General features: G+C 47.9%; 2 protein-coding genes and 1 long non-coding RNA gene across 9 annotated transcripts in view; 1 reads left to right on the top strand and 2 right to left on the bottom strand.

Moving 5' to 3' along the window:
• Positions 1-5534: 5534 nt before the first annotated feature.
• On the bottom strand, positions 5535-17687 carry SLC2A2 (solute carrier family 2 member 2). Its single transcript, XM_065674586.1, has 11 exons — positions 17531-17687; positions 16825-16920; positions 16034-16302; positions 15391-15515; positions 14495-14610; positions 13194-13356; positions 12149-12336; positions 11079-11183; positions 9134-9235; positions 8060-8263; positions 5535-7827 (listed from the first exon to the last, which is right to left on the bottom strand). Exons 1-11 carry the CDS (start codon positions 17561-17563, stop codon positions 7636-7638), a joined length of 1593 nt encoding a protein of 530 aa, XP_065530658.1. The 5' UTR covers positions 17564-17687; the 3' UTR covers positions 5535-7635.
• Positions 17688-18476: 789 nt separating this feature from the next.
• Positions 18477-23925, top strand: LOC136011956 (uncharacterized). Its single transcript, XR_010611527.1, has 2 exons — positions 18477-18838; positions 23617-23925. It is a non-coding gene; the product is annotated as an uncharacterized LOC136011956 (long non-coding RNA).
• TNIK (TRAF2 and NCK interacting kinase) overlaps positions 23879-25609 on the bottom strand; it is a 164151-nt gene continuing 162420 nt past the window's right edge. For all 7 annotated transcript variants that reach the window (XM_065674578.1, XM_065674583.1, XM_065674584.1 and 4 more), the window contains one exon: positions 23879-25439. In XM_065674578.1, the coding sequence (XP_065530650.1) occupies positions 25356-25439 (84 nt within the window). In that variant the 3' untranslated portion in view covers positions 23879-25355. The remainder of the gene's footprint in view (positions 25440-25609) is intronic.

Here is a 25609-nt window from a genome sequence, read left to right as displayed (position 1 = left end):
ACGGCGCGGCGCACCGCCCAGCCACACCCTCCCGCTTCCGCCGGCGGCCGCGCTCATTGGCCCGTGCCCTCCCCCCTCCCCCGGAGCAGGGCCCGGCCCTGCCCCCTTGGCCAGCCGGCTGACCACGTGCTGCGGGTGCCTCCCGCGTGCGCTCACCCCGCCCCTCGCCTACGGAGAGCCGCTGGGCTCAGCGCGCCCTCTCGCCAGCCGCGCGGCGCCGGCGCCATTGCAGCCGAGGCGAGCCCCCCCCCCAGCACCGCCGGCGTGTGGCCGCTCTGGGCCGCTAGGCGGCGCTGTGCGCCTCCTACCACACACAGCCCCCGCCATCTTGTGTCGTACGCGGCTCGGGGTGCCGATTCCTGCGAAGGGTGGTCAGGCGGCTTCCGGGAGACAAAACTAGGTTCTAAACGCACTGGAAAAGAAATGTGTGTTTCCAGAGCCTGGCGGGATAAGGCTTCCTTGTGAGGTGTACTTAACTGTCCACACACAGTGCGTTTGTGTGGCTGTTGGTTCCCCTCTCAGAATAGTGAGAGCTTTTTGCAAGTGCACTGCAGTCAGCCATAGGGGTCTGAAACTGCTCAGAAGCTGTGGTGAAAGCCGGTTAACATTAGTAGATGTGAGACTCGGGTGACTCCATTCCTGACAGCTTATGCGCAATGCTAACAGCGCAGCCATCATTAGCCCCTGACATCCACTCACTGCTCTGCCCAAGGAGGTGATGAACACAGCCACGGAGCCAGACATGGATCCTGAGCAAAATGAGGCCAAACAATAACCAATTTTATTAAAACTGTCCAAGTCAGATGCTTCAGTACTTTAGATGTTAACCCGAATTCATCAGAAGACGCTTCTGTGAAGCTGCTGGTGAATGGGCCCGGCCCTGAGGAGTGCCATAGAGACCACCTATAAATACCAGAGAAACAAAAGCACCCAAATCCAGGGCGCGTGTGGCAGCACTGTCAGAGCTGGCCTCTGCCATCAGCAGCACAGACTGCAGTGTGCTGTCCTCCGGTGTCTGCCCTGAGATGCCGAACTTCTTGCCTGTGTTGTAATGGGATTGCTGCGTAAGTTACATACTTTTTAAATGGTTCTTCATGGGATCCTTTAATTCATGTTAACCTGTGTGATCTGTCTGCCTGTGGTCTCACCCTGGGTTACATAAATGCCACTCCAAATTGTACAGCATGTACCCAAGGAGATAAGTTTGACTTTCATTTGCTTGGGGCCCCTTTATAATGCTCCAGCACGTCAAGATGATGGCTCTCTTCCGTTACGAGGGTTTTCAGTGTATGCTGCCTCACCCAGCCCACTTTAGAGATGATACACTTCACCCTGGGGAACTGCCCATTTTTCTTCTGTGTCAGCTGATAATCAGAGACTTTGGCATTGTGTTAAGTGTTTTTACATGTGCAGCGTGTGTTTGTTTACCTACAAAATAAATGAACTAATTACATGTGCCCTGGGACTTCTGTTTTTTTCCTCATAAAATCATTTGTGAGGATTTTATCTGAACCCAAACTGGAGCAGGCTGGGGCTAAGCACTACTGGCAATTTTATTTATTTATTTTTTTTCCCCTTGGGGACCAGATTATAAATTTGGCTGATTTTCCACAACTAACAGATTTACTTTGGATTACTTGAGAGCGCTTCTGGAGTTTATCAAGTATTTTTACTGCGATGCAGCTGTAAATTCTATTTATTTTCAAGACACAAAACATGTATTCAAGACAGCCTTTATTCAAGATTCAATAACAAAGCAAAAAAAAAAAAAAAAGGAAACCAGCTCCATCGGTTATTGCTTGTAGGCATTGTTCCTTTGTCTGGATCAACATCTATTTTCTAAAGTGTGTTTCTTGACAGTGCTAATGTGATTATCTCACTTCTCTATACAACAGCAGCAGTTTGATTTAATCTCTCCTTAAACAGGAAATTTAGGTTAGATAAAAGGAAGAAGCTCTTTACTGTGAGAGTGTTGAGGCATTGGCACAGGTTGCCCAGAGAAGGTGTGGCTGCCCCATCCCTGCCAGTATACAAGGCCAGGTTGGATGGTGCTTTGAGCAACCTGGTCTAGTGGAAGGTATTCCTGTTCATGGCAGGGGGTTGGAACTGCATGAGCTTTAAGGTCCTTTTCAACCCTAACCATTCCATGATTCTATGACTTCAAAGCATATTTATTTATAAATACTGTGATACATCTCTGTGGGGAACAAGAAGGAGGGCAGCCATCTCCTGCAACACCCAGGGGTGGTAGCCTGGGTGCATGGAGGACAGAGGAGGGTGACAGAGGAGAGCCGTGCTTGCTAGCTGAGAGGGGGGTCACTCGTAGAGCGGCAGTGAGCAGTTTACTCAGTGCCCTCAGCGCTGGGTGAGCACTGGGAAAGTAGAAGGAGGCTCATTCATCAGGACTTGATTCAGGTCACAAGATTAGAAGTAACAGGTCATGAGCAAAGCAGTGTAAACAACCCTGTTCCAGCCTAAACAAGTGTCTCTGTTTCAGCTCCTCAGCTGTCTTACCTGGTATCCCATTGATGTGTCCTGCCCATTGGGGGTGAGGGTTCACACTGGCTTCTGGCACAGCCTCAAGCAGAAGAACATAAGAGAAGCTGGGGACTGGTAATCTAGAGGACATTGTCATGCTCAGCAGACCCTCTGAGCTCCTACATACAGTCTCTATATATAGTATGAACTGCCTTAAAGAGCCTCTGCAGTAACCTTGCCACAGGCACCCCATGCTGCTCCAGGCACTGCTTTAATTCTGCCATTTACCTTCTGCTTTCTGTGCGGTGCCAGTGACTCATTGTGCATTTGCTTCAGCCTTGAGAAAGGGATTCTGAGGTGCTGGATGGTTCCTACAATTATTAGGTGCTGCGTGCCCTGGGACAATACTTAGAGACTGCTGGAGCGCTGCCTCTAGCTGCTTCTTGGCCACTCTTACCTTTCTGTGCTCCACACAACCACTCAGCCAGAGAAACATTGGATGAGGTGTGCACACACAGCCACGCTGCCTGAATTCCCCATGGAATTCACCCTGGGCACACACACTGGAGATCAGAGGCAAGCAGTGGCAGTGCAGGGACACCAAGCTAGTGAGAATCACCTGTAACTCCCACTGAGGGAAAAGATGTAGTAACTCCAGCTGTTCCCTCCTCCTGGGGCTGCAACAGTGCTAGTACAGGGATATCCCACATATGACCTGGGGTCCATGATGCTTTTCATAGCCACAGGAGCCACTCACTCTCATGCACAGAATACATGGAGGCAAAGCCACAAGGCACTGCCCAAGCATCAGGTCTACAGTTATTTCTACAGCCTGTAAAATTTACTAACTGTGGACCTACAGCCAAATTTATTGCCACTCTGCTGGGGAGGAGATACCTTCCCTCTCAGCACAGCTATTTAGGCTGTGCCTCCAGATAAAATTTGCCAGTGTTGCTTCAGGATTTAATGAAACACTTCAGCACAGGCAAAGTTACCTTAAATTAAGCCTCATGCTTACAGATGCTGCTGTATCCAGACCTGATGTCCTGCTTTGTAATTCTTCAGCTCCCAGTGAAAGAAAAGGACATTAAGCACCTCAGAAAATGCATTGTACCTCAAACACTGAGTCCCTGCATATGTAGCACTGAGGTTAGCTTCATCCTCATCAGCTGTGTGACTGTGGAGGGGGAGGGGGGCACTTCCCAGGGATGAAAAACAAGTTGAAGTGAGGCAGAAAATCTGTGATAAATTAGTGTGGAAAGTGTTAATGGGACCAAATGTCCTCGGTTTATTGGATTAGGAAAGTCAAACTAATTTTAAGATTATGCCTAGAGGGTGGGAAGCTAGATATCATTAGCCATTTCTCTGACACGACAGAAGAGTCTTAATGGCTGTCATGTCAGCACATTAGGAAAACACTGTCAAAACCCTTGCTGACAAGATGCTTTCTCCGAGGTTATTAATTATATTTCATTATTAGCTAACCACAATGCAAGGACGTATTTCACATGTTAACTAAAAAGCAACGGCCATTTAACTAATAAGCATGACCTGGTCTTTTAAATTTTCTTAATGATTAGCAACTTCGTAAAACTGTAACACCGAGAGATAAAAATAATGATTCAACAAGCTGTGTCTCAAGAACGAGTTTTAACTGGAACTTGAATGTAGCAAGGACAGATAAAGTGTACAGTCCAAATTACCAGCCAGATGGGACAAGAAAAAAGTAAACGTTGGCAGGTTTCACCGACTTGTATGACCTCTTTCTGCGTTGTCATGCATGGTAAAAGTGCACTTGTGATAGTTCAGCCCAGCATATCAGCCTTGGTGAGGACAGGGATTGCTGTAGCCTTGAGCAGCGCTGAGCTCTGCACAGTGTGTCTCAGGCTGCAGCCTGCCCCGCTGCAACCACGAACAGAACTGATCTGAAACATCCTGGGGTGAGCAAAGCATCATCTCCAGGGGAATATACAAATAAATCAAATGATAATAGTTAAATGCATGGAGGCATGTTGCCCAGTTGGGGCCCAGGAAGATTAGAGAGGGTTGCCAGGAGGAGGTCCCAGCCTGGAAGAAGACTTGCTTCTCTTCCACACAGCAGCTGCATCCTGAAAACAGTTTCACATCCTGAAACTCAGGGACCAGTTTTCCTTAAGGGCCTCTGAATACCCAGACAGACCTTCTGGGAAGTTCAGGTCTATAGCTATGGGTAAGGTTAATGTTGTGTGCTTTCTTAAGCTAGTTTATGTGCTGTTCTACAGTAATTGGATCAGGCTTTCTGTTATCATTCACCTACTAACACGCAGGAAAACAAAGACTGGCTGCTCAGAGTGTTGCTAAGTAAGTGACCCCTCACTGCTGAGTTACTGACAGTGTCACTGGCTGGTGCCCCTCAGGCATTAGAACAAAGCTCAGCAGAAGTTTAGTGAAGTGGTTTTGGACAGCCTTTCTCATGTTAAACTACCCATGTGAGCACTTTGTGACTGTAACTCAAGCCATTCTGTTTGTATGGACTGGCCGGCTCACAAGGACCTAGCAGGGGACATCTAGGAGTCCAGTGCCAGCACCTTCCCTGCCACCCTGCCTCTGCTGTCCCAAGCTTTCCACTCCTGGAGGGAACCAGCCTGGTTCTGCCCTCAGAGCAGGATCAAATCTGCCTCAGCTCCATCTCTCCCCAAATGCTTTTGATGCCTAGAGAGGCCCCAGCACCAAGTTTTAAGTTGCACCAGTGCCCATCCAAGCAGAGGTGTCATTTATTGTGGTGTTATATAGGTGGGCAGTGAAGACAGCTAGGGTTAGATGCTGGCACACCTCCAGTGAGGATTCATCCCAGTGCAGAGCCAGCTTCCATCAGCTCCAGAGCTGCTTTCCAACTCCCCAGTCTCACCTCTGGACCATCCATTTCAAAGGCATTTAGCTGAGGGCTTGCAAAGCAATTAACACCCATGGAGCAAATATATCCTGCTAGGAAACTGCCTCCCATCTGGAGCTGGACATATGTCTGAGATACAGAGAAGGAAAAAAACCCAAACAATTCAACAGCACAAGCCAACACGTTGTAGATGTTCATTGTCGCTTTTATGTTGCAGGTGTAGATAACATTGCTGAAAGCAAGAACCCATCTCTTTTATTTTTCCCCTTCTTTTACATTCAGACAACTCATTATAATATTTAACTAACTGCAGCAGACATTGTGGAGAGCTTCTGAGCCTGTCGTCTCAGCTAGTCTCACCTGGGGAGACCTGTTTGCAGCACACAGACTCACAGTTCGACCCAGAGCCTGCGCCCCAGCTCTGCTGCTCTCTTCTATGCACCACAGCCTGGGCCCTAGTTCCTACATGCCCTGCATGCCCCGTGTCAGTCCCAGGTCCCCACTGCTGTAGCACATGACAGCACTGACCCAGTTCTCGTCTGGTTAAATCCCAGCAGTGACTCCAGAAAAGCCTTTGGTGCAAACTTACTGCTTGAGTGCACAGGCCAGAGCCAGACAATATCCCAGTGGACCTTGTGGCTACACTGCTAATTAATTGGAAGGGACCAGAATTTGCTCTGGGGCCTTAATACCAAGAGAGTAAAGTCTACAGAGGAAAGAAGTTTGGACACGTAGAAAGGAGCATGAACCTTCCCTAAAACCAAATCTATAGCTGCAGCCTATGATCTTCCTTGGCCTGACTATTCTCGTGCTTTTCATTCTGCTTGATCCTCTGTTACTTTATGGCCACTGTTTCACCGCTAGCTGTGATGAGCTCGCAGTGACTGAGCAACGCTGATGTTTGTCTCTAAATAAATAAAGGGTTTCTATCCTGATGAAGTTGCTAGAAAGTAACCTGGTGTCACAACAAGGAGCATGCAAATCTTAAAAGTCAAGCAAACAGAGAGCAGGCTTTTACAGTGTTTCCTACACATCCCACAAAAAAGGAAGAAAAATCCTTGTAGCTTGATTTTGTCATATAAAGGTACCTCATACAGAAGCAAGCCGATCGCAAATAAGACTATAGAAACAAAACGACCTCCTGCTTGCACACTGTCTTGGCTGAAGCAAGTACAGTCAGCAAAACCATAAGTGGGTGCAAAGTGGGGGTTGGATCAGCGGGGCACCTTCCAGTTTATGCTGCAGTACCCATTTCTTCTTTGAGTCGTCATTTATTGTTACAATATGGGCAGCCCAAGGCCTTGGCTGAAGCTGGAGCCTGCGGATCTAAGTGTTGTACAAAAGGAAGGGAAGGCAGATTCGCAGGGTGGAGAAAGGAGGAGCAGCAAGCGGAGGTGACCTGGTGATGGTCACACCATGGGAGGGGTGGCAGCAAGACATGAGTCTCCTGACCTAGGGGAAGGAGAGCCCAGGCTGTTGTGTAGTCAGTGATGTGCTGTCTTGTGCCATAGCAGGGATAAAGGAGGCAAGAAATGATTCCTAGGAGGAAAGAGGAGGTAAATAGTCTGACTAAACCAAAAGAAAAAAAAAAAATGCACATCAGCCCAGCCAGAGTTTCTAAGATTTTCCTAAAAAATCTTGTGACTTGATAAATTCTCATGAGATTGGACAGCATTTCTATAATGCATGGATAGCAAAGCAAGCAAGATGCATCCCAACCAATTCACCTTCTTCCTCTGCACAGGCAGGAGTAAGGAGGAGTTTGCTTAGTCTGTTTTCCATAGCACCTGAGGCAGTCAGTGCTGTGGCTGTGCCACAACCTTCACCAGCTGTTGTTTTCTGAGTGCATCAGATCACTCAGCAGAAGGAAGCAGTAAGCGTGGGACAAAGAGGTGAAAACATGAGGCTGCAGCGTCAGCTGAGCACTCTTTCCTTCATTCCAGCTGAGTGATGACCCTGCTCAATGTAATGCTTTGCCAGCTAATAATATCATTGTCCCAGTGGGCTCTTCCAGTGTGTCATGAAGGCACACATGTAACATAATCTTTGTGCCCTTTCCCTGGGTCTTCTTGCAGCCTAGTTGTACTGAGTGTTTCAGAGGAAAATGCCAGGTTGACACCTGTGGCTTGGAGGTGTGAGCTGCAGCAGCCAGAAGGCATCCAATGGATGGGTCCTCCTGGTCTGCCAGCTGCAAGGTTTCTGTGAAATAAGACTTTTGCCCAACATTCTTTCTGCAGCACCTGAAGGAGGTCCATGCTCAGTCCTTTCTGGGTGTGTGGCCATGTCTATGCCTCTTCGCTGCGTCGCAGGTCTTCCAGCTCAGTCATCGTTTTGGCCATAAGCTTCTTGCGGCGGAACACAGCTGCAATCTCCTCAAAGGACTTTCCTTTCGTCTCCGGTACTTTGAAGTATGCAAACAGAAAGAAGACTAGAAGCAGAGTCGCAAAGATCACAAACACGTATGGTCCACACAGATCCTGCAGCAGGTGAAGGGAGAAGAGGCGACACCACCATCAGTACCACAGGGATGGCTTCCCCATCCTACCCTGGGTGACTGAGGTACCCAGCAGGGCTTGGGGGTAGAGATCTAGGAGGCATATCCATATCAAGATCTAGGAGACATATCCACATCCTGCTGGGCTATTTTGGGAGCCCAGCAGTGGGGTCATGCCAGTCATTTATTTGTGTGGTTGTAGAGGTATTTCTTACCGCTATGTACTGGAAACACATTCCCACAATGAAGTTGCAGGCCCAGTTGCAGAAGCCGGCGACAGCAATGGCAGCGGGGCGCGGGCCTTGGCTGAACAGTTCAGCCACAATAAACCAAGGGATGGGGCCAGGCCCAACTTCAAAGAAGATGACGAAGAGGAAGATCGCGACCATGCTGATATAGCTCATCCAAGCAAACTGGCTCTGCAAGAGGGTGTGCTCGGTGTTAGTCCTAACACGACTTTCATTAATTATCACAAATTGCTTTAATTAGGCTTCTTTTTCAGAAATTTCTTTCTATTCAGACAAGTGGATACTGGACATGCATAATTAAAGCTCTAAACTCTTGTGTTGGGTACTGGCTGGCTGTGTGGTGTCAGCATTGCCTCTTGCAGAGGGATGTTGGAGCTCACAGCTATCACCTCAGCTGTACCTTCAAGCCCTCCCCTTGCCCGCAGGATGGCTGCGAAGAGGCAAAATGGTGGTGTCTTCAGTAACCAGGGTGTTCTGTAGAGGAGTCCACCCCTTATTTGGTGACAGGTTTGAACTGACTTTGATTGCGGGCTGGCTTCATCCTCTGCCTGTTCTGCCCCATGTCTCACACCCTGAACACTCTCCTGGGTAAGAAGGAATAATTTGTCCCTTTTTTAACAAAGACAAGATGCTAGTGTAGCATCCTTGCACCAAGCCAGGGAGTTGCAAGTTGAGGGTTTAGGACACACACTGTTTGCGCATGGAGGTACACCCTGGTTTTCTTAGCAGGCATGGGATTATGCTGTAGGAATAGTGCAGCTGCTGTGTAAGGAGCTGAGATTGTCAGCTAGCTCAGGGAGGGGACAGGGGACACAGGTCCTTTCTAGCAGAAGTGGGGTGTCTCAGGGCCAAAAGTGCAGTGTCCTCAGGCACTTCTGTAACCAGAGGTGGCTCCAGCTATGGCCACTTTGAATTGCCCCTTCTTAGGACAAATGTTTTCTGAACTCCTATGAGATAAAAATGCAAAACATTCACTTCAAAGGGTGGTTTTTCTTCTCATATTTGCAAATCATGAATTAAAAAATGGAGAGAAATCCTTACCAGGAGCACAAGTCCAACTGTCATGGCCACAGCACTTAATAACATGCCCATCAAACCAGCCAGGAACAGGGACCGCCTGCCTGCCTTCTCCACCAAAAAGACCTGTAGAAACAAGTGCAGCAGCTCACTCTTAGGAGGTTCAATGAGGTCCTTCAGCAATAAGCAACCTGTTACTACCAACACATTGAATCCTGCTCTTTTAGCTCTCGTGGTAGAGATTTACGTGCTGGTTTCCAAGTGTCAGAAACTCTGTGGTGGCTGTTAGGGAGCCAGACTGAGCAGCCACCCTGCCAAGGGCAAGGTAAAACCACATAGACTCAGAACTTACGCATTACAAGCTCCTTTTTTTTTTTTTTGGTCCCCTTCTCAGGAAGAATAAACTTCCCAGGGCTGCATTAGTTTGGAAGCAGCCTTCAAAATGTAGCATAATTCAAGTTACATCATGAGCCATTTCATCTTGCCCCCACTAGGACAGGGAGTCCTGTAGCAGCTGGACTCAGGATTTATTCTTCAGTTGCTCCCAGACTCCTTTTGCTTCCCTGGTAGCCACAGGGTTTAGCTTGCTCATTTTCAACTCCTCTGGTGGATTCCCGTCATCTCACCCAAATTCTGACAGCTAAGTCTGTACCAATCACTTCACCCAGTGGTGAAGTGTAACAGGTAACTCCAGAGGGACAGTGCATCTGGCCTGCCCTAAGGTGCTGTGTACTAGCCTCTGAGGCTGTCTGCTCCTTCCCCTTTCTCTAAAGAACACCTTTGGCCATCAGCAAAACCTTTCCTGGCAATTACAGCAAGTGATTTATGCTTCCAAGAGACAATCTCTTTTGCCAGAGGCTGTTCATCTTGCTAACTTGTGAAGTTGCAGAGGGCAAGTTGCACTTCCTTCTCCCTTGCCAAGGTCCACCCCCGCTCTCAGTTTTTTTGCCTTTTGATCGGGGTCTGTCATTAATTGACAAATGTAGGTAATTTTTAAGTGCTCATGGCCAAAAGCAGCAAAGAGCAAATACTCCTGGCTGCAAGTACCGTAGCCCTGGGGTGGAGATTAAACTGCAGGAGATACTCTGAGCTAGAGAAAGATCACTTCCAGCTGCCCACTTCTGTGCTCATTTCACAATAATGTTTTCTCCTCTGTACAGGACCTATGATGGACTTCCTCTAAAGCGGGTTCACCCCAAGACCTCCTATCTCATACATGCTGGACTAAGATCTCTTAAAGCTGTGTATTTCTACCTTGCAGCTAGTCCTGCTTCATGGTGGGTAAAAGTTGTTTGCTCCCTAAGTCTCTCTAGTGATGTGAAGGAAATGGGCTTGGCATTTCCTGATCTTATGTTAATGCCCCCATTACAAAAATAATTGCCTGCTGATAGGAATTGTGTTAATACTCTCAGGAGAGAGACAAACAAAGGGGAAGGCTGTGAAAACAGAACCATCCTTTTATTGCTGCAGAGCACTGCATAGATACAATGAGGGTAGTTGTTAGATTAGTTTTATTACTGTGGAATAGCCTTTGGGTATCATTCATGCAGGTGCTATGTACATATAGAAAACAATTTAAAAGATAACATGTAAGAGGGAGATTGTGAGCTGCTGGCTTCCCCATCGCAATGCCAATCCCCTGCCTGCTCCCTGAGGGAAATAGCACCTGCAGAATTTCAGTCTCAAAGGCAGCTTCTGTTGTGGGAGGAAATGCTGAGCTACCAGAGCTTACCTGAGCATGGTGATGCAGTTTTCACTCACTGTGAAAAGCAGTGCTGTTTGATGGCAATGGGCTGTACTTTAAGACTTGATTTTTCAATCAAGGCTTGCCAAGGAATGATTTTCCTGAAAGGTTTGCAGGATCAGTCCTGCAAGAGTGCGAATCCCAGCTCCAGGATAAAATCATTATTCAAAACCACACTGTAGCCTACATGTTTTTGCAGTGTCGGGGGTAAAAATATTTACTTACAGAGATAACAGTGAAGACTGTGTTCACCACTCCGACACCAATGGTTGCATAAACTGGTTGGTCAACTCCAGCTCTCTCGAAAATGTTTGTAGAGTAGTAAAAGATCTATCAAAATAATTAGGATGAAGAATTAGGCAACAGGGCTGGTGGAACTTTTTGTTCTCGTGAGGAAGAGTCTCACTTGCTTGGCTGAGATGTGAAGTAATTTAATTATGAATAGATTTTTCAACTTTTAATGGCTCGTTATAATAATTAAAGCTGAAACTTTCAAAGAAGCCTGAGGGAGTTAAAAATCCTATTGAAATTCTCCTCCTGAGCTACTGCATTTGCGTATTTAAAACTGTTTTCTTCCATATAGTTTAATCTTGAAAGCCGGATCACCAGCACTGAGCACTGGAGACAAATAACTTAATATGATCAAGTTTTACATTAATTTTAAATAGCCTCACTACATTGGAATGACTCAAATCTCTCCCTTCTGTCTGAGAATAAGGAGGTGAATAACCTCTGGGCAGGAGGTAAACAGGTGGCTGACCCTGTGGCTGGTAGATGAGGCTGTGCATGGCCTCAAGGCAGGGCAGGTGCGTTTTGAAAGCCAGTAGAACAGAAGCCTCAACCTTTGTAAAGTTGCCACCAGACTTTCAAAGGTTTGAGAAAGTTTTGAAAAGGAGGCTCCGTGCTCCTGGGTGTAAAATGGTGATTTTTGGTGATGCAAAAACTAGCTAAAAATAGCTAGGAGATAGTGATTCTGTGGTTCCTGGCGTGAGCAGGTAGTAATTAAAGAGAGCAAACTGCTGAACTCACGTGAAGGATCACAGGAGAGCTCAGCACGGACGCACCAAGCCAGCTGGTTTTGTGCTGAATGCCCTTACACTCTTCTCCCCTCCTGCCCTGCTGCAGCCAGGCTTGGCAGTGAGGTCCACCTTCAGCACTGATAGTGGTGGCCAAGGAGCCTACTGCAGTCACAGGAAAGCCTTCTCTTCACCCTGACATGGCTTGGATGGAGCCAGCCCTGTCTTTTCATGCTCAGTGTGGATTTCTTTAAAGACAAACTTTTCTGGGAGACTCACTGCATTGATTCCTGAGAACTGCTGAGATATTTGCACCATCAGCGCCACGATGACAGCCTGCTTGTACTTTGAAGAGGTGAAAAGCTGTCTTATTGAGACTTTCTTTTCGCTAGCAGCTTCTTGCTTTTCCTTTTCCATCTCAGCAATCTCTTTCATCGGGTCACAATTTCCTCTGAGTCTTTTCAAATCTGAAGAAGAAAAAGATAGACATTTTATTTTCAGTGATAGATAAGAATTAGAGTAAGGACAAGAATCTCTCTAAGCAAAACTCAGGGTAATCCAACCAGATGAACAGTGGTGTCCTCTTGCTCTGAGGACTCCTATGGCACGTCAAGGATCAAAGATGTGTCTGCTGGCAAGGGCCAGCAGCACATTAGTTCTGAGACACTGCAGTCAAGCCTTGTCCCTCAGCAATGCTTATTAGTCCCATGCAGACGTATCTCAATAGTTTTCGGTTAGAGCTAATCTATAGTTCAGCAGCTCAGAGCATGAGCAGGCAACTCTGCATCCAGGAATGAGGTTATGCTCTGTTTTACCCTGTCTTGGGCTCTCACCTCAATTTCAGCTGTGTCCACTGACAGCTCTTAATCCTTGTAGACATGGCTGAAACCAGCTAAGGAGGGCCACACTGGAAGATGCATAAGCAGGTTCAGCTGTGGATTTACTGCGTAGTTGCAAAAAGCACCAAGGACAGAGAGATCAGCTGTCCGCTAGAAGATGTCATTCTTATTTTTACACGTGGTAGAAATCCCTTCCGACTGAATGGGTTTTTTTGGGGTGGCATCTGCTCTTTTGCCTTCATCCATCTCTCTGATGGAAAGGTGTAACGTGCTAAGGCTCCCACCACCCACAGTGATAAAGAAGCAAGTGTGCATTAGGCACTGACTATTTGCAGGTGTCCGAAATCCCTCCTGCAAATGTGCTGTGTGGGACGGAGCAGCTATAACTAGTTACATGTATGAGCCCTCAGCTGTGCTTTTCCTTCTGTGTTTAATACTATATATAGTATAAAACCAACTTTAGACAAGCCCAGAATGTGTCTTACTTTTTTTAGCTTCCTCGACCTTCCCCAGTTTGATGTAAAGGTAACGGGGACTCTCAGGGCACAGTAAAAGCAAGAAGAACTGCAGGAGGGCAGCCACACCAGACAGACTGAGGAGCAGGGGCCACAGCTCATCGTTGCCCAGGAGAAAGTCTAGTCCAAGGACCTGGAATGATTGAGGCATGTTTGAATAGCTTATTTTGCACCCTAGAAAATGAAAGTGATTGACCACTATGGCATTTGGAAGTGACAACCTGGAAGAAGTCCAGAAGCAAATGCAATTCTCAGTCCTAACAGTTTGATTTCTTTAGTTACGATACACACTTACAAGGAGGGAATGAACAGATGGCATAAAATGTCATGAGCAAGACTTTGGCTTACAGGTGCTGTGGGACACCCTGCAGTGACTCGGTCCTTCTTGGGACATGCCACCAGCAGGAGCCCTGTGCCTGGACAGAACCACTGTGTAAACAGCTCAGCAAATACAAGCATGCTGATGAAATGTTTTCTCCTCAAACCTTGCTGTCTTGGGGGTTTTAGGGTATGAGGTTTTATGGGCATATGTGTCCTAAGCAACTCCACAAAGGGGCAGGGTAGAGGTCCATGCAGCATGGGGTACCCCAGATACCTGAGTGGTGACCAGCACGGTCTGAGCACTGGGGCTGCAACTGACTTGAGCTTTGCTTTAGTGTGTGATTATTGACCATTGAAAAAGGTGTTCTGGGTAGTTTGTGTGCCCTTGTAACTTTTTTCCTTCTGTAATTTGAAAAGCATTGTGTTCCCCAGGTAGTGAAGCTGCAGGACCTACCTTGTGAGCTTTTTTTAACCCATGGTCTGTCCATAGTCTTTGGCTAAATCAGATTAGATGAACTTTGAGGTTATGTTAAGTTTTTCTGGAGTGTTGGTTTGTGGTACATTTATGTGCCCATCTGTCACATAGCTGGGACTCCTGCCATGGTGGACAATGCTGAGGGGAACATTGGGCTTCCTGGTTCTCTGATGAAGTAATTTTTGATTACCTGAATATTAGAGATCTTGTGTTCAGGATCCAGCCTGACTCTGATGAGATTCTTACAAAAACTTCCTAGGGGAAGGGAGAAATTGTTTGCAGAAGTACTTTTTATTTCATGAGAAATTTGTTAAGGCAGCTCTCACTCAAGGTAGGAGTTTAAACTCATTAGAGCAGATTGCTTTGCACTGTTTTTCAGTTTGGGGTGGATTGGTGAGTGACATCCCTGTGTATCACTGGGGTATCCCTAATCTCTTAAAATACCATCTCTGGACTCGTGCGCTTTCCTGCTTACCTGGCTGATGAGGATACCCGTGACGATAGCAAGCTGGTGCAGTGTCCCCAGCGCTCCTCGGAGGGCCGTGGGAGAGACCTCACTGACGTACATGGGCACAAGTCCAGAGGAGAGCCCTGCACCAAGCACACACAGGTATCACCTCTTCTAGACCACACATCAGCAACCAGCAGAAACTGCTTCCCAAGTGGGAAGGGAAGATGGAGCCTGTGTGCTGCCTCCCACATCCCACCAAGCTCCCTGTGTCTGGATGGGAACCACCTGCCTCTTGCAAAGGTGCTTGGATATCCCTGGATTCAGAGCCCCAAGCCGAGGAGCCTTTACACTTGAACATACACATACGAGCATGGAGCAGAGATCATCCACTGGGCAAAGTTATCACAGAGCAAAGAGCTTTCTGAAAACTTGCCTTGAAACTTCAGAGTATTGTATTTGCATATCAGTAACAGTAATGATAAACTGATGTTTCTAAGCTAATTCTAATATAATTCCATGTTATTTGCCTACTATCTTATCCTCTGTATGTACAGTGCTCCTGTACTATCTGCTAGATAATACTGTTGTCTAGGGAACCCATTAAACAGCATGATTAATATCGTACTGTTACAACAGCCACCAGCAAGACCAAGGTATACAGAGGAGGGACTTGCTGCTTTCTGGGATGTAAAATAAACCAATTTCATGATAAAGCCAACTCAAGTACTTCTGGGAAAGATCCTGGATTGAGAAGTAAAGACATGGGGAAAAGAGGGAAATTCCTTTGTGAAAGCCCTGTGAAACCCTTTCTGAATAAAGAAAAAAGATTAAAAAATACAGGAAACTCTTAACTGCAGCCTGGGAGCACCCAGCACCCTACCAGGAGGCTGGTCTGCAGTGCTTGACCTGCCTGGACTTACCGCAGTACAGCCCTGTGACTGCTCTCCCGGTGATGATGAGTAAGTGAGACGGCCCAAATTTCGCCAGCCCCATGAGAAGGTTCCCAGCAATGGAGAGGACATTCACCACCAGCATGGCTTTCACCCTGCAAGGCAGCACCAGCACAGCTCCTTCTGGCACCTCTCAGCCAAACCAGGCATCATGGCATACAATCAGAGCTATGAAGTGGCTTAATCAGCACAACAGGGTTAAAAATAATGGTCGTAAGCACTGAAAAATATCAGGCAGAGGTGCAGTCAGAGTCGCTAAAAGTATGTTATACATCCTGTGCCAACACCAGTCAGATGCTCTCCTCTCCCTTTTGCCATGGAAAAAAAAGGGAGGAAGAATTGGGAAGTTAATCAAGGCTGCTCAGCAGCTGCTTGTCTGAAGTGCTAACAGTTGCAACCAAATGTTTTATAAGTGAGGATTTCTGTAAGCCAGACCTTTGTGATGGCTGGAGCAATATTTCAGAGGTTTGGGGTTTGGGGTGTGTGTGTTTATAATTAAATTGGGAAAAGAACATAAATGGTATTTCTATGGGGAAGAAATGTTTCAAGGGAAAAGTCAAACAAAAAGGATTTGGCTGAGGCAGACGAGTCGCAGCACACAATGTGTTCTCACCTCCCCAGGCGGTCACCGATCCACCCCACAGTGAACGAGGAGATCATGCCGCCGATGGCAAACATGGAGACTGAGAGGGACCAGTACATGGTGAGGATGTGTGAGGAGGTGGTGAGGTCCTCGACGGTGTCAGCCGTGGGTGCGAGTGTGCCCTTGGTGCCAGCCCAGGGCTGTGTGCTAGGGACAGTGCCGTCCTCCCCAGAGGCATTGGTGGCATGTCTGTCGAGGGGAGCAATGCCCAGCACACGGCTGTAGTGGGCTTCTATCACCTGTGGTGGGCAAGGAAGAAAATGCCATCAGCTCAATCTGTAACCACCCCAGCCCCTGTTTCGTTTCTTTTGCTGCCCTAGGAAAAGCTTTTCGTAACAGGCTTTGCAGGGTTGAAATCTTGGGGCCCCACACAGCTCCCTAGCACTCAGACCCCCAGTGGGGAGGGACCACAACGGCAGGAATGGAGTATCCCCCTCATCCAACACCACTCCCCGGGGACGGGGGTTCTCCAGATGCACCCCCTGTGGAGAGGTGCAGTCCCTTGGTCTGGGCACAGGGACCGCGTTGCAGTGCGGATGGCGGCCTGATATGCAGAGCCCTGCTCCTTTTGCTGAGGGGTGGCAGCAGGGGTCCTCACTGTTTTCCCATCCATTGCCTTATCACGGGGGCTTTGTACTGCGGGAGACAGTGCCCGGGGAAGGGACAGAGCTCTCCTGAGGGCTTCTACACATGACAGACCAGCCCTGGCTGCCCTGAAGCCCTCATCCCTTGCCTATGCACAGCTTAGGGGCTCATCTTACCTTCTGGGGGGCGTTAATGACACCCAGGCTGTAGCCATACTGGAAGAAGCCCAACACCGCGGTGAAGACAGAGAGAACCAATGTTCCTGTGAGGTGCTGGGGAAGGGAGCAGAGAACAGCCTCATCCCACTGTCCCAGCCCTGCCCAAACCTGGGGGGGCTGTTCCCGTTCTGTCCAGAGGGATGCTGCTGCCCAGCTGGCTGGGACAGTGGCATCCAGGCACTTTGGCTGGCTCCAAAGGAGAAGGGAAAGTCCCTGGGAGTGGGCAGGATCAGGCCCCTAGGACAGAGCAGAGTTTCCCCACAAAGAACAATCTGTCTCTGCTGTGCTGCCAGTGTTCACGCCAGTGCTCACGGTGAGCAGGGGCTTTGCCCGGTACAGCAGCACAGGAGCAGCAGGAATGTGCCCTGCCCCATCTCTAGCACCACCCCTGAAGCAGATCAGTGAGGAAAAAATGACCAAAAATGGTGTTTTTTGGTGGTGCTGTGCCAAGTATTATTTCCTTCTATCACAGAGACAGCAGAGCTCTTAAATAATAACCCCTTGACCCCTCTGCCCATGTGCTCAGTATACAGACATCAATGAGCAATTAATTAGGGGAGGGGATTTTTTAACTGGTTTTGGTCTTGGCAAGCACTGAATACCATTGCTCTGTGCTGGGTCCTGAAGAAATTCTAGCACAAAAATATCACTAAGTCATGGTTACCTTCTCGGCTTGGATTTTGCTTTTCTCGTCCATCCTGCAGCTCCTCTGCTGTCCTCCCGAGAGCGGTCACTGGCCTGGGCTGCCAAGCAGTGTGAGAGTTCGGGCAGGGAAGGAGGGACAGCAGGACTGGGATGAAGGCAGTAGAAGTGGCTGGTGCTCTGTGAGATGGGACTATATAAGCTCTGGAGTTAATGAGAAACCCAAGCCTTCCATGCGTTATTTGGCTACTGGTTGACTCAGAGCAGCAGCTACCAATCCCAGTTTTGGGGACAAATGGAACAATGGGAGACCTGCAAAGAGTGATAGAGTGGACCTGGGAAATTCAAATGATCCAGCTGAAAGGCTGGTTTGGAGCTGTCCTTCAGCTGACTTGGGAATCTCTTTTGAGGTGTTCAACACCTTTGGTGGCTTCCGTGCCTGATTTATGTGCTACGTTACAAACGTCTTGCTGAATTAACAAGGAGAAACCTTTCCAGCATATGTAGCAAAGAAGCTAGAAAATGACTAAGAGTATTTTATTTAGATAGCACTTAGCACCTGTTTTAAAATATGTTTATGTGTGTATGTAACATACACAGCCAAACATATATAAAAACAGATGTGTGCAGGTCTCTCCATACATACATACCTGCACACACACAGCCCCTTCAGCATGTAATGCTAGTACACACCTGTATGTATGCATCCTGAGCATTGAGAGGAGACAGTTCTATGTGGATGTGGAGATATAACGTAGCAAAATTATCCAGAATATTACAGTAGCATTTCATGGTTTTGTTAAAAAGCCCTAAAAGACTCAAGTGCTGAGCCTTTCAGCACCACCAGCCAAGTGCTGCGCTTTGAAATACTGCCGATGCTAGCAAATACTACTGATGCTGCCAAACATCACAGCCCTTTGGCTTGCGTTACTCGGTAGTCATGAACTTTGCACATCTGCAAAAGCTGGTCTGAGCTGGTCTCACTCTGGCTCAGGCTTTGCTATCCTTGATGTCATAGATGAGAAGAGCTGCAGCAGTAGGGGGGATGGTGGTATCCGTAGGAGACATGCCGAAGTCTGAATCATGCAAGAAGGTGATTAATGCTGATTAATGCCATTGCCTTCCAGATAAGCTCCTGATGGGTCCGGCTGCCAACCTACACAAGCTACAGACTCATTGGATGATGCTGTCAGTCAGCCAGACTTCACATGGGCACAAATTGTACTTTCTACAGAGGAAGCGGAAGAGAAAAAAAAACAAAAAGAAGATGAGCGCAAGACCACTAATCTTTGCACTGGTCTCCGCCAGTTAAAGTTTTACATTACTGGAGGTAAGTTCATTGCATTAATGGAGGCATTGATTCCAGGCGCAGCACCTGCATTCCAGCTGAGCTTTTTGAAGTTTTCCTCACTATTTGTCCTTCCAGCCGAGATCTTTGCCCATCGTGTTTGCTTGCTCGCTGTGTCTGGATACCCAGGCATTTACAAGCACAGTTTCTTTGCACTGTGGTTAAATGCCTCCATGCTGGGGGCTGGCAGGATTAGACAATTAACAGGCTCCTCAAGTTTGAATTGGGAAACAAGGAAGGGTCCTGAACTGATATCCCAGACTGAAAGTCTTGGGTATTGTGAAACTCTTGGCCAGAACTGATGTCCCCCTCTAAGATCCCCATCCTGTCAAGGGTTCCCGGCCAAGGGAGAATGATGCTTTACCTCCTACTCTTCCCATCCTACTGGAGGCAGTTTGAGGGGTTAAAGGCCATCAACATATGGATAGCAGAAAACTGGGGGGGTGGGAGGGGGTTGTCCGTGGCTTGTAGTCTCTCATGTCCTTTCTGCTGCTGCTTACAGAGCACAGCCCTTAATTTGGCTTCCCAGGGAGGTGGGGCAGAGCAGCTGGGGCAGCAGTGGAGAGGAATGGCTAACCGTCACTCACCTCCCCAGGAGTGGCCCGGTGACTTCAATGGGACAGGAAGCCCCATGGCCTCCCTTGGCCAGCTCTGCTGGCAAGAGGCGTAAAGTTATACTGGTGCTCCCCATCCCTTCCTGGGCCCTCTTTCTGCTGGGCTGGATGCTGCAAGCCGGTGCCCAGGGCTGCCTTGCCCCTTGTGTATGGCCCTGGCTGATGCCAGCTGTGATACACCCCTCCAGAGCCTTGTCCCCAGCCATTTTAGGCATGTATTTAGCTTTCAGAGACACTAGCAGATTCAAGCTGCTGTGTTTTTCTGAACAGGGTCTGGATGCGGCTGTGATGAGTAGCAGAGGCCAGCTTGAGGCTGGTCCTGAGCTCAGAGATGGGAAAGGTCAGGGCGTAAATCTGCCTTTTGCTGCAACTGCTTCCCAAAGGGGCTGTTAGGGCATCACACCTTGACTGTTAGCTTGGAAAACTGAAGCACAATATTCCTTTGTGCTAGAACACTGGGCCTGAACCACCAGCCCATCAAATCTCTTGCATGTTTGACAGCTGGTTGTGAGACTGCAGACCATAGGGCGCAGATATTAGTGCAGTGCAGGTCAGGGGCAATACCCACCCATCCCCTGGCTGGCGAGCCTCACCAGGCAGCATGTAAGTGATTTGACCAAGGGCATAGAGATCAAAGGTGGGCAGCATCTTCCCTGCAAGGCCAGCTCTGCCATCCTGATCCTTGCTGCTCCGACCCAGGTTTGCCAGCCTAGGGCTTGTTTTTATTTTCTTTTGTCCGTGTTCAGATGATCTTTGGGTACGTCTGAGAGTGGCAAGAGCATGTGTGCTCCATGTGGATGCACAGGATCCTCAGCACCCAATTAACAGCAGCCTAGCCACACTCAGGTGCTGGTGGGAGCTGCCTCAGTCCCAGCTGCAGCAGCCATGCAAGGGCTCAGCAGGCTGATGCCAGCTGAGCTGCTCAGCTTGTCATCTGGCTCCTGTCAGTGCTGGGAAAAAGTGATACACAAATCTGCAGGAGGCCTCAGAGTGATGGAAAAGAAAAAGAAAAAAGAAAAAAAGAAATTAAAAAGGTAAAAAGAAAAAAAAAGGAGAAAAGGGAAAAAGGAAAAAAAGGAAAAAGGAAATAAAGAAAAAAAGGAAAAAATGGGGAAAAAAGAAAGGAAAAAAGTAAAATAAAAAAATTTAAAGAAAAAAGGAAGAAAAGGGAAAAAGGAAAAAAAGGGAAAAAAAAAAGAAAGGAAAAAGAGACAAAAAGAAGAATGGTGTTTGAAGGTGTTAGGAGCATTTGGTCAGCTCAGACACTTCTTTGCACAAGAGACTATTCCTTGTCCACACAGGACTTTCCTTGCCAGGGCAAATGGAGCAGCTCAGATGGATAGATTGATCCCACAGTTATTCTGGGAATGTGGCATGATGCAGAGGTGAAACATGCCACTGGCAAACATGGGTCTCTATGCAAGTGGCTGAACACGCAGAGACAGGCTGAGAGAGCTGGGGTTGCTCAGCCTGGAGAAGAGAAGGCTCTGGGGAGACCTTAAAGCAGCTTCCAGTGCCTAAAGGGGATACAAGAAAGCTGGAGAGGGTTTTTTTACAAGGGACAGAACAAGGAGGAACGGCTTTAAAAGTGACAGAGGGGAGATTTAGGTTAAATACAAGGAAGAAATTCTTCCCTGTGAGGGTGATGAGGCACAGGTTGCCCATGGAAGCTGTGGCTGCCCCATGCCTGGCAGTGTTCAAGGCCAGGTTGGACGTGGCTTGGAGCAGCCTGCTCTAGTGGAACATGGAACTGGATGAGATTTAAGGTCCCTTCCAACCCAAACTATTCTGTGATTCTACAATGATGAACTGCCATGCTTATTGCGTACTACATGTTGTGTCAGCTATAATTGGTGGTGTTGCTAAATCTAATGCTATGTGATAAAAGCAACGTGTTAAAAGATTATGGTTGGGCTTTGCTTCTGAACAACTGAACATGCTGTCACATCAGTGGAAGGAATTTGAAGATTCCAGAAGCACAGTGAGGCTTTCTCAGTGGCCAAGGCAATTTACACACCCCTTTTACTGCCCCTGGGTCAGTCAGAGGCAGCTTTGATGTTAAAAAAAAGGAAAAAGGAAAAAAGAAAACAAACAGAAACCAAAACTAAAATGAAAAGCCAAACCATAAGGCTGTGGCCTTGTAACAGCAAGCTGGTGGCACATCAGAGGCTGGCATGAAAAGAACACGATAGATGTTCAGTTTTCCTCTCTACGTGCATAGTAGCTGGGGCAGGCAGCAGTGCTGGGGCCACCTGCACGGTGTGGGCTTTAGGCTGTGAAAACACATTCAAGAGGGAGAATTTTGTGCATTTACAGCACTGTTGTAAAGATACCGGTTTGTTGGCCTTGTACCCTTCCAGCAAAAGCTAGTCGCTCTATACGGGGTTTAATAGGCCCCTTCCCACCCCCCAGCTCTGGGTGGTGCAGCATCTCCCAGAAAGGAAAAATTGGGAAGCAAACCCAGCAAACCTCTTCTGCAGTAGGTGACAGCCAGGATGGGATGCGGCAGCTCTGCACATGTACACAGGGCAGTAAATGGATGTCGCAGGGGCACAGTGGTTGTGATGCTTTGAACCACTTCCTTATTGCTAAGAACATCTCTGCTGGGTCTCCTTAGAAGAGCTGGGTCTCAGGCAGGTGGCTTATCATCCTGGGCACTGGCATGGTATGGTCTGGACATGCGGCACACGCCTTCAGGAACAGGCAGGTCAGCCCCCACCGCTGCTCATGGCCAGCATACACGATGCTCATGTTAGCCCTGATTACATAGCAGCAATGTGCGAATTATTGCATGAGCAGCAACGGACCACATAGGCTCGTGTTGAGACAAGGAATTGTAGCACAACAGCTTCAACCATTTCCAGCAACCAGACCAGCTCTGGGGCCAGGGCCAGTCACCTTTCTGCCTCAAAATACACAGTATGATCACCCCCCAAACCATCTCACAACAAGAGAAATGCCATTTGATAATCACTCTGAAACACGTTGGCAATTCCCAGAACTAGGTGCTACAGTCTTACCTCTGCGCATCCTTTCCTTTGGGAATGGTACCCAACATCTCCCCAGTGTCTGCAGTGTGCTGGGGTTAACCAGCAACCAAGCACAGCCCCGCACCAGCTCTCGGGGCTTTTCTTTCATTTACCACGGAGGGTATGACTCGTCCCTGCAGTTCATGCAATACTTGACAGCAACTCTGTAAATAACTGAATCTGCAACAGGCTCAAGTGACTCCTGCATGCACAGATGTTGTCTCTTTTTCCTCCTGCAGTGCTGCTCCACTAGTAAGTTTCCTTTCCCAGGTAAAAACTCCCAGAAGTAGGGTTTTACAAGGACCCTGATGTTTTATTTCTTTAAACACTAAGCCTAAGTAGTTTCCGATAGCACTGATCAACTGCAACCATATTTTACTTACAACAAAAGACAAGCAAATGAAAGCACATCTTTGTAATAATCCTGGGCTGATTTTGTAGAAGAGCACAGGTTTCCAGGTGGTGATGGTTCATCGAGACATCCCTTGGCCACTGCTTGCTGCCAGGCAGCATCACTGGGGACATACCTGTACACCCACACTCATCCTGCCCAAAACCACTGCTTTACCAAGACCTCCAGGCAAAGGCAATCGTGACTCGGAGCCCTGAAAAGCCGTTTAAGCTCCATCACCTGCCTAACACCCCAGGTTTTATTTACCAAAACAGAAAAGGCATGGCTGAATGTTGAAGTTTTGTGGTTTATTGTGGTTGGCACCAGAAATGTGTTTGCTCTGTGGTATGCTCAGATACACACTCCAGAGACAAGCCTGCTTTAATACCAGTTTCTCGTTATTTTTGTTTCAAGTGATGCTAAGATTTTAAAAAATCACAAACTACCTGATGCGGAAACACCACGATCCCCTTCTGTTTTGTCACTGTACCCAAAACCCTACGATAAAAGAATCATCTTCCAAAGCTGTGTATTTGTCACTTCAAGAGGGACAAAACACCCAAACCAGTTACCAGTTTGCAACATAATAAAAAGTTCTGGGCTTTTATATGTTAACCACAGTAGAAACATAAAGAGCTGTTGGCAATCAGTGTCTGTGATGGGGCTCGGATGGGGTTTTAAGTGGCATGAGTGTTGTGGTCTCATGGCCGTTCCCGTGCTTTGCAGGGCACTTACCCGGGCGGTAGGCAGGTTGCGCTTGGTACAATGGGAGGTTGCCTGGTGGGTGAAGAAGGCACCCAAAAGCCCCTCCTGCCCGTGCTCCTCTGAACACCACATCCCACCATGAGTCCCACTGCAGCGATCCCTGCTGGCACCAAACTGCGATGCCCTGCCCGTGGGATGCTTTGGGCGAGGGTGGCCCATCCCATACCCACCACCCCGCGTCACCTCCTACCCTTGATAAAGATTCGAGTGTGACCAAGTCCTGTTGATTTAATCATTTTTTAATAAAGCCATCGTTACTGAGTACACCAAGATTGCCAGTTAAGCTCTCTATATGTCGCTGGAGGTAACAGCGCTGTGATCGACAGCGGAACGGAAAAAAAGATAAAAGAAACCAAACCAAAAAACAAACCCCAACCGAAACGAGGTAGGTTAAAACCAGCAACACAGACCTTGTTATGCGACACCCCAACACCACAGGCGGCCATGCTTGCAGCTACTGAGAAAGAAAACCCCAGATACGCACCGAAAACGGAAATCAACTGAGCAGAGTTTATAAGGACACGATTCAACCTGAACTAAACACACACACACACACACACACACACGGTTCGGCACAGATGTTGTCTTTCACTGTATGTTGGGTAATTCCTAGGGAGCGGAGGGGGCGGAAAACGAGTAGAGATTCAGACCCTCGTCCGAAGAAACCACACATATATATATTTTTAAGCTCTTTACAAGCCCAATCCAGCAACACAGGGGACAGGCAGCTCATGGCGTGGTCCCCATCCCCACACTGGCTGCCTCTGCACACCAGCACCCGGCTCTAGGATCAGGAGGAGACGAGCGCCCACAGCTCGCACCGGCTGCGGCATCAGGGTCCAGCACCCACAGCATCCCAAGAGCTGTCTGCAGCTGCAAATCCCACCTCGGGGGCAAGCGCGGGGCTCCTCTGACCGCTCCACTGTCCGCTCCTCTGATCCCCCCATCCTGGCACCCGCGGCTGAGCCCCAGGGCAGACGGGCAGCGCTGGAGCAACAACAAATGGCACCTCTGTCCCTATCAAGACACACCATTATGTGAAGATCCATATAGAAATATGGATTGACAAACTTGACAAAAATGGTAGCTGATTTTTATTAGTCTAAGGCTAGTAGTTTAGCCATTTAAAATCCATTTCCCAAAAGAGGGGAAAAAAACCTATTATTTTTTCTCTTCTTTAAAAATCCATTAAGCCGTTGCTGCCAAAAGCAACATGTAAATGTTGGTGAAGGCAAAAGATTTCTAAAATTACCCAGCTATATGGTTATGGCCTTCATCACAAAGATAAAAGGTACATTTATTGTGCTGTCTCTCACCAGATTTAATTGGTAACTTTACAACATACTATATATTTGATGCTAGCAGGCAGACAGAATTAAAAACAGACTTTTGGACACTGTTTCTTTCCCCGTTCTTACAAAGTAGGGGACAAAGAAAAAGTAAAATAAAAAAATTGAAATAAAATAAGGGAGAACTCATAACCCACTATAACACAGCGTAATCAGGAGACCTCGGGGGGTCCAAGCGCGAAAGTCCATCCCTGCCCGCAGCCCCTGCCCCAGGGCTGACGGCGCTGGGCGAGCGTGGGGAGCGATGTTTCTCGGCGCCCTCCGCATCTGCCTCTACAGTGTTAGTCCACGTGTTTAATGTCCTTTAAATTAGAAATAATGCCATGGCGGTGACTGCCAAGTGCTCCTCTGTTACCAGTTCATCATGGAGTTTCTGTTGAGGGTCATGAAAAACACTTGGCTGCTTCCTCCGGATCGCACTGATGCAAAAAATACCTGTTTGGAAGCACAAAAAAAACCCCTTATTAGTGATTTTTATCTGTTAATTGTCTTGATGAGCGACGAAAGCGGGAGCTGCCCCACACCCTGTGGTGTCCTCTGCCTAAACTTCCCTCCCTGCTCCTTTTCTCCAGCTGACAGCAAAAATTGTATGTGGACCCACTGCC

Source organism: Lathamus discolor, chromosome 3, assembly GCF_037157495.1.
Source record: "Lathamus discolor isolate bLatDis1 chromosome 3, bLatDis1.hap1, whole genome shotgun sequence".
NCBI classification, from domain to species: Eukaryota; Metazoa; Chordata; class Aves; order Psittaciformes; family Psittacidae; genus Lathamus; species Lathamus discolor.
Note: the sequence above shows the minus strand (reverse complement) of the source record. Positions and strands in the feature narration are given on the sequence as shown.